This window comes from Calypte anna, chromosome 4B, assembly GCF_003957555.1.
Source record: "Calypte anna isolate BGI_N300 chromosome 4B, bCalAnn1_v1.p, whole genome shotgun sequence".
Taxonomy (NCBI): domain Eukaryota; kingdom Metazoa; phylum Chordata; class Aves; order Apodiformes; family Trochilidae; genus Calypte; species Calypte anna.
The window spans coordinates 4949446-4959316 of NC_044249.1; the positions used below are offsets into that span (position 1 = coordinate 4949446).

General features: G+C 51.4%; 1 protein-coding gene across 1 annotated transcript; it reads left to right on the plus strand.

Annotated features, from left to right (window-relative positions):
• The first annotated feature begins 352 nt into the window (after positions 1-352).
• NOCT (nocturnin) lies at positions 353-8975 on the plus strand. The gene is made up of 3 exons (XM_030450539.1): positions 353-782; positions 5844-6113; positions 6844-8975. The coding sequence occupies exons 1-3, from the start codon at positions 611-613 to the stop codon at positions 7677-7679; spliced, it is 1278 nt and encodes a 425-aa protein (XP_030306399.1). The 5' UTR covers positions 353-610; the 3' UTR covers positions 7680-8975.
• The last annotated feature ends 896 nt before the right edge of the window (positions 8976-9871 follow it).

Below are 9871 nucleotides of genomic sequence, written 5' to 3' on the forward strand. Positions count from 1 at the left end.
ATGGAAGGAAGGGATGGAAGGAGGGGATGGAAGGACGGAGGGGATGGACGGACGGAGGGGATGGGACGGACGGAGGGGATGGGACGGACGGGGAGGGACGGACGGGGAGGGATGGACGGGGGAGGGATGGACGGGGGAGGGATGGACGGACGGGGGAGGGATGGACGGACGGGGGGGGATGGGAGGAGGTGACGACTCCGCCAAGCCCCGCACCGTGACGTCCGTGGGAACGCCACGCACCCTTTGCTGACGTCACAGGAGGGAAAACTACGCCGGGCGAGACCACTCTGGGGAACAGGGGGGGAGAAATTCACGGAGCGATGCCGGGAGGTGCCGGTAGCGAGAGCCGCGGAGCTCCGGCAGGAAACACCACCCCGCCGATCCCCGCGGAACGGGCTCGGTGCCGGCGGTGGATGCCGTGTGTCCGGCCCCCAACCCGCCCGATTCGTCCCCCCGCCCCTTTCCTCTCCCCTCCCGGGTGCGGGTGGTAGGTGCCGGATGTACCGGGCGCCGCCGCCACCGCCGCCCGTATAAGGGCCGCCGCCGGGCGGTCCCCATAGGTGTTGGTTCGATTGGATCTGCGTCCGTCCCGCTCCGTCCTGTCGGGAGCATGTACCAGAGCCCCGCACGCTGCCTCTGCTCGGCGCTGCCCGCCCTCTGCTGCGCCCCCGCCGCCGCCCCCCGCCTGCCCCGGCCCCTCGGCCTCTCCGCACCGCGGGCAGCACCGGTACCGGTACCGGCGGTGGGCCGCCCGCCCGCCCCGGGGGCGCCGCCCCGCACAGGTGAGTACCAGGAGGGTAGGGATGGGGTGCGGGTACAGGGGTGGTTGGGAGAAAAGCATCGGGACTCTCGCTCCCAGATCCCCCCCTCCTCCCCGGTTTCCTCGAAAATCCGACTGAGCTTTTCATTTTAAGGCGGTAACCGCGGATTTTCGTCGCTAAGGGCGAGCAAGTGACATCCAGCGTCAAAGCCAACCCGGTCTGTGATGCAGGGGGGCTTCGGGCCGGGCGATGGGGTTTGTTCTGCCGGTGGCGGGGAGTACGCCGACACACTCGTGGGGTAACTCCCTGGTGGGGCAGTGGCCTCATCCTGCAGCGTTGCACTTGGTGCTGGGCTCCCCGTGGGTTTTCCTTGAGGGTGGGAGAAGCCCCGCTTACCCTGGGCAGGCAGAGGAGGCAGTGCTGAGCCACGGAGCTGCTGCTGCCCGTGCACTCGAGTATCGGTGCTTACACCCTGCTCCTCCTTCCCTAAATGAGACTTAGAAAGCGTGTAAGGTCCTGCGTGTCCCTGTGCTTGCCCAGAGTCCCTGTGAGGACAGCACATTGGCATGGGTCGTGTTCCCTCCCCACTGCCCTGCAGCAGGGTGGTGACACCCCGGGCAGAACTCTGCTCACAGATCCAGCCCAAACCCAGCCTGCTGGCCGGCAGCTTGGCACCGTCTGGGAATGCACACCAGGAAGAAAGGCTCCCGGGGAAGCTGGGGAGTGGCTGCCTTTGCTCCAGGCTGGTGGGCAAGGTGATGTGTCCACCACCCTTCGTGCAATGTCTGGGGCTGCATCACTCAACTGGCATGCAGGAGAACCACGCTGAGGTTGGGTTGAAGTTTGTGTGGTTATTCCCTGCTGGTGTTGGTACAGGAGGAGGCTACAAACCAGGCTGGGGCAGGGGGCTTCTATTCCTCTCTCTGAACCAGGCCAGGATGCCTCCAGAGAGCTCCAAGGAAGAGGAGCATATGTGCCAGGAAGCTGGGAGAGGAGAGCTCATGATTAGAGCCCTCATGAGGAAAAGGGATTTTTTGTGTACTATTTGGGTACACAGGAATTTGAGGTTTCCCCCTCTTTCTGGTGTTGCCTCTTGACAAGGCAGCACCTCCCTTGCTGTGCCAAGCCCTCTGGATCCCTGTATGAGGGTAGGACTGGTGGGTAGGATTGTCCTAGGTGCCAAAATCAGGATGTGAACTCGGAGTGCAAGTGGCCTCCAGCTGCAGTCCCCTTCCTGGCCCAAACAAGATGCCTGTAGTATGATACCCTGTAGCATCAGATTTGTCATATGGGGATGGTGTCTGCCAAGTTTTTCCTAGAAATGGGGTTGCAGGGAAGGCACCTCTGTCTGCTGTTGGCTGTGGAGGCTGATGCAGCTGCAGAGGGGCTGGAGGTCTGGTGGTTCCATTCACCTGGCAGCCAAATCCCTGGGGTGAGCAAAGTGTCAGTCAAAAGCAGTGCTGGGAGGTAGGAGATGAAAGGAAAGGCAACCAGATTGTTGGGCAACTTAACCCAAAAGGGAAGGGCCCTGTCTCTGAGACCCCTCTGCATGCTGCAGCCCTTGTCTGTGAAGTAAAGTTCTTAAAATAAAGTCATTGACTCCCTGTTGCCTGGAATCCTGGAAGTTCATCTCTTCTGTGCTGTTGCTGGAGGACACAAGAAACCTTGAACTTTGCACTCTGTTCTCCTGAAGGCTAATGAACTGCTCAAAATTTCCCCTTATGTGCTGATGCACTACCCTTGCAGAGAGGAAAGATATTGTTATTATTATTATTATTATTATTATTATTATTATTATTATTATTATTATGAAAAGCACTTTAATAGTGGTTGCTGATCCCCTGCAATGCCTGGGATGCCTGCAATAGGCATCCCCTATTGCAACATGGCATCAGGAGAATCGTGTCCACGTTCACCACCCCATGCTAAAGTGCTGAGTTTTGCACTTTAGGATTCTGCCTGTTCCTCTGTGTACACCAGAACCCTGGAGTCATGGTGCTGACAGCAGGTATTGTATTTGCAAGTTATAGGTCATTTAACTTGGATGGTAAAGATCTGGCAACAGTGACCTTGTACTCGCCTTGCTGCCACAGGCATGTTATTTATGCATTGCAAACATAACACATGGATTTTGTGTTTGGAGTTTCAGTGTTCAGGTTGCAGTTCTGGTCCCCTGTTCCTGTTCTGCAAAATGATTGTGCTGTGACTGTTTGAGCACTTGGGGGGTGAAGAACTTTCCAGTTCATCAGTCATCTTGAGCTGGAATCTTCCCCTGTCAGCCAAGGTCTTCCAAGCCACCTATGGTGGGCCTGAAAATGATTTACAGCACAGCCGCTCTTCCACCCAACCTTCCCTGGGCTCTCAAAAGAAGTTCTTTTTCCTTCCTGAGATGTTCCTGACTTTTAAAGCTGTCAGAGCTGTGCTGCAGTGGAGCAGTGGCCATGCCACTTGCAGGTTTGGCCGTGCCTGATTTCCCATAAAGAGCCAGATACCCTGTGACCCCAGGGACAGTCATATTTAGACAGGACTCTCACTTTGTTTGCAGCTTGGCAGGTACATGGCTGAACTTAGACTTCATCCTGCTGTAAGAGATGTTGGCAGTGCAGGGCTTCAGGGTGGACTTTTGACTGCAGATGCATTGCACTGAGCTTGTCCCTTTCAAGGTCCTTCCTCTGATTCCTCTTGGGCAATGAGCAGCCCGGACTCTCTGCTAAGGGCTTCTTGGAGCAGAGTAACTCCCCCTTATTCATCTGGAGAGCCCTGTGTTCATCTGTGCAGAAGGCTCTGCCTCCATCTGGGACTCCCACCACTTGCCCAGTGCTGTGCCAGGAGAGGAGGGTATTTGGTGTGTGCATTTTGGGGCAGAGCTGTGTGGGATGTAGGGCTGGGCTGGACTCAGCTGCTGACAGCATTCCTGAGGGAGCAGAAAACACTCTGTACTTCCCTCCAGCTGCAGCACTTAACCAGGGCTTGTACCTACCCTAAAAACAGGAGAGGAACTCCCTGTGGTGCTTTTGTTAAAAGCTCTGTTGACTTCTCTGTGGCTGCCTGGCAGCTCTGGTAGTGTGTAACCAGGAACCAGAGCACACTCCTCACCCCCTCCCAGCCGTGTCAGAGTCCTGCTTAGGGATTTCATGTCTGGGCCCACCTCTCTCATTATGAAATGGCATTTCTTCTGCTTAAGCTGTACTTCTGTACTTGGCTTCTCGACAAGAATTGTTAACTAAAGAAGACTGGAGAAACTGGAACACATTAACCACAGCTCCCATAGGAAGGCATTCATGCTTGTGAGGCCAAGCTCACATCCCAGTTTGAGGAACTCGTGGGACTTTAACCTAAAAGGATGGAGGTGGGGAGAGGTGTCCTGCATTCAACGTCAATTTCCAATTTCTGACTTCCTTAGAACTGTTAAGAGACACTATTCCAATGGTTTACACATACAAAACCTGTTAAAGCAAGCAATTTTTACTATCTTTTTATAAGTACCCATTTTCCTAGAGGCAAGGACATGATGCTCCTGCTGCAGAGTTTTTCTTTTCTTTTTTGCTCCTTCTAAGCCTGTTTATTGAGCTGTGAGGGCTTCCATCTTCCTGCCTTCCCCTCTGGCCGGGCTTGTTACTGTGTCTGTCACGAGCTCTCAGGATTAGTGATGCTGTAATTCAGGCCAGCAAAAAAAACCATGCAACTGTGTTGGGTAGCACCCCAAATCTGATAAAAGATGTGAGTGTGAAATAGCAACTCTCTTACATTTGAATAAACTCAAAGGTACAAATAAACTTGCTTTAAAACCACTGTGGGCTAACAGCAATGTGACTCTGAAGTTCTTTTGCTCAAGACAACCCCAGCAAAATGCATTCAGTGTCAGGAAGTTGAGACAGCAAGGAAACGTGGTCAGCGTGGTCTCTTAGGCAAGCTGCTGTGGTTCAAATGCTGCTTTTCCTGCCCCTGTTTGAAGGGAAGCCAAGTGTCCAGGCATGATACCAAGTCTGGAAAAGTGCAAGCACAGCTTCTTTCCAAGTGCTGGGGCAAGGGTGGCACTTGAGAACAAACCCTGAGGAAGTGTTGAGAGGTCTTGGGACACACATGGCCGTGCCAAGGATTTTCTGTGGAAAGGTTTAGGAATACTGTGAACTCTGCTACCTTCTGAAGCCCTGAACACTGACAGTCTCCTGAGCCTCAGAGCATTCCCAGCTGCATAGTGGCACTGGGCTGTGCTCCTGGGAAGTGCGAGGCGGTATTTTACAGCACTGTGTTCCCATGGGCTGCTCTCTGATGGAGGTGGCTCTGCTGAAGGGCTGCAGCCACCTCCTGTGTGTAAGCCAAGAGACAAAACAGAGTGGGGACACGTGCACTTGTGTGGCAACTGTGACTGGGATGGGGGGACAGGAGACAACAGGACTGGGAGCAGGGAGACCTGGGGGACAGCTGCTTATTTGCAGGGAGATGTACTTAGGATTGCTGATGGAGCAGGAGGTCACGGGGGAGGGCTGTGGGACCACAGGGTGTGCTGGAAGCTGCTGAGCTGGGGCAGAACATGAAGGAGTAAGGAGCTGGAGGGAAAAAGGAGGGTAAGGGGAAGGAGTTTAGGCACATGTTCCATTCCCCACCCCAAGGTCTAAGCCAGCAGAAGCATCTGGCCCCTCTGTGCTCCTGTGATCAGAAATTCCTATGAAATATTAGCCTGAGGGAATGAGCCACCCTGCTTGTGATAGGCAGAGGGTACCTGGCCTTGCAGAGTGCCCTCTCCCTTAGGCAGAAGTTCTGCTCATGAAATAAAGAGCAGGTATGTCTGCCTGCCAGGCTGTCTGCTCTGTGAGGAGCAAAAATGTACAGTTTCCTACAACACGTGCAGAATTTAATTCCATTCTGCTGTACAGGATGAAAGACTCCTTTCTTTCTTCAGAAGACACCTGCACACTGTGTTAAACCAGACCACTGGCGAGCTGCAGAGGTTAGCAGCCCTCAGTAATGTGCAAAACACTTCGAGACTGTGGACAAAACTAACCTTATTGCTGCATCCTGCATGTTTTACCTCAGCTGGAGGACCAGTGGACATCTCTAACACCATTTCTACCTTTGCAGTGTGTTCCATGGGAAACAGCACCAGCCGGCTTTACAGCACGCTCGCCAAGACGCTGAGCAGCGGTGCTGTGTCCCAGCACCAGGACTGCCTGGAGCAGCAGGACTCTGCACGGCTGGATCCCATAGATCCCAAGGATTTGCTGGAGGAATGTCAGATGGTTCTGCAGAAACGGCCACCCCGGTTTCAGAGGGACTTTGTGGACCTGAAGAAAAACACTGCCAGTAACCACCGCCCCATTCGGGTCATGCAGTGGAACATCCTTGCCCAAGGTAGGAGCTCAAGGTGTGAGAAACACAGAGAAAACCTCTAGCAGAGAAAACCTCTAAATGCAACTGTGTCCATATAATGAGGCATTCCTGGGACTGGCAGGGCAAAAGGAGAAGAGAGAGGGTGTATTATATGAGGCACAACTGAGCTATACAGGGATTCAGATCCATTACGGGAATTCTTAATTCTTCAGAACATTTTTTACTGAGTTTTTGCTCAGCCCCCAAAACCAAGGCTGTAAGCTGACTTATGTGACAGCCTCATCTTAAACCCCCCACATAGGGACTGCCTTAACGTTCAAGTTAAGTCACTCCTATCCCACTGCCTTTTTTCTTAGGCCTAAGCCACATGTGGAAGCACTTGCCGACATAGTAACTTCTGGGAAGAAGGGGGAAGCAATCTTTAACTTGTATCTGTAAAGCAGACTTTTTTTTAGATGCTTGAGTGCTTTGAGGAGGGGTTCCAACACCCATTGGCAAACCTGTCCCTTAAAGTCAGCAGCTACTCCCTGAAAAACCCATCACCTGCACACGTTGTGCAGAGAAAGCAAGCGGTGTTGTCAAAGCCTCGTGCTGCTCCCCCCTACCACCTGGAGCAGGGTGGCAGCGAGGGCTGCAGTCTGCATTTGGTTCCTCTGCAAAACCTGAAGGCAGGCAGCTTCTTTTTAGCAATCTGTAACTCCTCTTTTGGCTTTTTTTCCCCCTCCTTTCTCACCTTCCCTGCTCATTTCAGCTCTTGGAGAAGGCAAAGACAACTTTGTGCAGTGCCCCATGGAAGCTCTGAAGTGGGAGGAGAGGAAGTGCCTCATCCTAGAGGAAATCCTGGCCTACAAGCCTGACATTTTATGCCTGCAAGAAGTCGACCACTACTTCGATACCTTTGAGCCACTCCTCAGCAGACTTGGCTACCAGGGGACTTTCTTCCCAAAGCCGTGGTCGCCTTGCCTGGATGTGGAGAGGAACAACGGGCCTGATGGCTGCGCCTTGTTCTTCCTCAGAGCGCGCTTCGAGCTCATCAACAGTGCCAACATCCGCCTGACTGCCAGGAAGCTGAAAACCAACCAAGTGGCCATCGCTCAGACACTGAAGTGCAACGAAACCGGGAGACTTTTCTGCATTGCTGTCACCCACCTCAAAGCCCGCACCGGCTGGGAGAGTTTTCGCTCCGCTCAGGGCTGCGATCTTCTCCAGAACCTCAAGAGTATCACCCAGGGGGCGAAGATCCCGCTGATCGTCTGTGGGGATTTCAATGCAGAGCCAACCGAGGAAGTCTACAGGGAATTTTCCAACTCCAGCCTCAACTTAAACAGCGCCTACAAGCTGCTGAGCCCCGATGGGCAGTCAGAGCCCCCGTACACCACGTGGAAGATCCGGCCCTCCGGAGAGTGCCGGCACACGCTGGATTATATCTGGTATTCCCAGCATGCCTTGAACGTGAACTCAGCCCTGGGCTTGCTGACTGAAGAGCAAATAGGGCCCAACAGGCTGCCATCCTTCAATTACCCTTCTGATCACCTATCTCTGGTGTGTGACTTCAGTTTTAACCAAGACCCTGACAGACTGCTGTAATGTGTTGGGATGCCAGTTGGTATTGCAGTGTCTTAACTCACCACTGGTTTTGTTTTAGAGAAAAGTTTTGAGGCTGGAAGCTACTGAAGGATGAGGAAATACTGTTGACTAAACCTTATGTTGGGCACTTGTTTGGAGTTAACACTTGGTAATCTGGGGCCTCCAAGGGAGGAAGAAAGGAACCAGTGTTCTCTTCATCATGTTCTTGCCATGTGAGGTTTTGAATACTGGAAGGCAAATTAGCTTTATCCTTTCACTAACCCCTGTGTTCAAGGTTTTAATCCTCTAATGAATATGGAGGCCTTAGTATTTAAACCAAAACACTTGTGTTTTTAAAACAACTTGCCCTGACAGCTTGCTAATTTTATTTATTTCATGTTAAGCATATGCAAGTACCAAAGGGAACAAGGCTCAACTACTCAGTGAGATTCTCTTAAATCTTTGACTGTTACAATACAAAGCAAGTTTAATGCAGTTTAGAAATGAACAAATCTAAGCTCATGCTACATTTTTACATGACTTGAGACAAACGATTTCACTAAAAGTGAATGGACAATAGCACAGTGCAAGGAAAGCCCCCTGCAATAAGAGCAGGTGAGGAAATAGAGCCTTGCTGTCCTCCATCACACAGGAATCCAAATCCCTTTTCCAGATGAATGCATGTGTCCACTACCCACAGACAACATGTGAGTTATGTACACACTGCTCCCTGTGTCTCTCCTGTGCTTTCCACCAGAGCACACACCTAACCAGGGAGTATTTCCTCCTCTGCTTCAAGTATTAAATTTTATAAATGGTTTCAATTTGTAGTCTTGTCAATCTTGCTGTTTCAGTGAAGGGCCAATCTCATGTTGAAAGACTGTTATTTTATTTATCTTCAGAACCTAAAGCTACACTGGAACCTGCTAGAAGATAAAATTTATTTATTGAGAGAATTTGGTGATCCTGCATCTGACTTGAAATCATACAGCAGTAGTGTTCAGGAGCCTCTTTGTCTGTCCCAGGGGCACTCTAGCTGAGCACCTGGGCTACAACAGAGCTGTGTTAGTTTAGGAACTCTTGTAGATGGAGTGGTGCTCATTGGTATGGCTTTGGTATTGCATATATGGATTGTAGGCATGGCACTAGGCAGGAAAATGAGGTAGGGAGACAGGAGGGAAGAAAGACATCAGTGGGGCTGACATTTAGATAGTTGGGAAAGGCAGAGTAAATCAGTACTTCCATGTAAATTAAGGCTTGTAGTAACTCTTATGTTCGAGGTGTTTATTAATAAAAGTCTTTGGAAAAAAAAAAAAAGAATGTTTCTGGTGTCTTCTTTTTCCTTTCCCTATCAGAAGTAGGGGATCTGTCTCAACTGCTGACTCAGTGAGCTTGGAGGTAGTGGTGATGCTACCTATTCCAGACCTCTTTTCCCCCAGCCCTGCAGTTCCTCATCTTACACCCTGGCAAGCTCTTTTGTTTTCACAGCAACTGCTCCCTCTCAGACTTGCAGTGACCAAACTCCCCAGCAAGTCTGTAGGGAAAGAAATTACCTTGATTCTATGATTCTAAGCTGCTCAAGATGAAGCCTTGGCTTTACATTACTGTAAATATTACTCCTGATTGTGGAACTATGAACCTGTACTGCAAAGCAAGGTGCAATTCTTCTTCCCTGAGGGCTGCTGAACATGCCAGCAGAGAGCTGGCTCCTCCCAAGAGGCAGCCACATTTGTCAGTCTTTTAACATGTCCATTGAAGAGCAAGAAATGCCACAGGGATGTGCTTTGCACAGCCTGTAAGTTGTTGTACTCGTGTTGCTGGAAAGTGGAAGAGCCTGGCAACTGGAAGTCTCAAATTCCCACCCAAACACAGTCCCTTTCAGGCAAACAGAGTGTTTTGCACAGCCCTAGCATGTTCTGCTCGTGTTCCTGACTCATGCAGGGTGAGGACACTGATCTGCTGCCAAGCAGAGGAGCTGAGGCCCCTCCAAGGAGCCTGGGATGCAGGTCTCTTCTAGACAGGGAGGATTTGAACTCCCCAGACAGAAAGGATTTTGTAACCAAGGAGCCTGACTTCCTTGGTGAATACTTTTATCGGGCAGATGTGACTTATCACTGCCAGCCAGGGCCTCTCTTTCAGCTGAAATTTCAGAAAGTAAATCCATTCCTAAAAGCCAGAAGGGGTGACTACTTGGAGCTGAGGTTCTGGGCAAG

What these genes read in the sequence shown, in the direction of transcription:
- NOCT (XM_030450539.1), top strand. Translation starts at nt 611, where the DNA reads ATGTACCAGAGCCCCGCACGCTGCCTCTGCTCGGCGCTGCCCGCCCTC. An exon ending in GGGGGCGCCGCCCCGCACAG is followed by an intron (nt 783 to 5,843) that starts GTGAGTACCAGG and finishes CTACCTTTGCAG; the next exon opens with TGTGTTCCATGGGAAACAGC. An exon ending in GTGGAACATCCTTGCCCAAG is followed by an intron (nt 6,114 to 6,843) that starts GTAGGAGCTCAA and finishes TGCTCATTTCAG; the next exon opens with CTCTTGGAGAAGGCAAAGAC.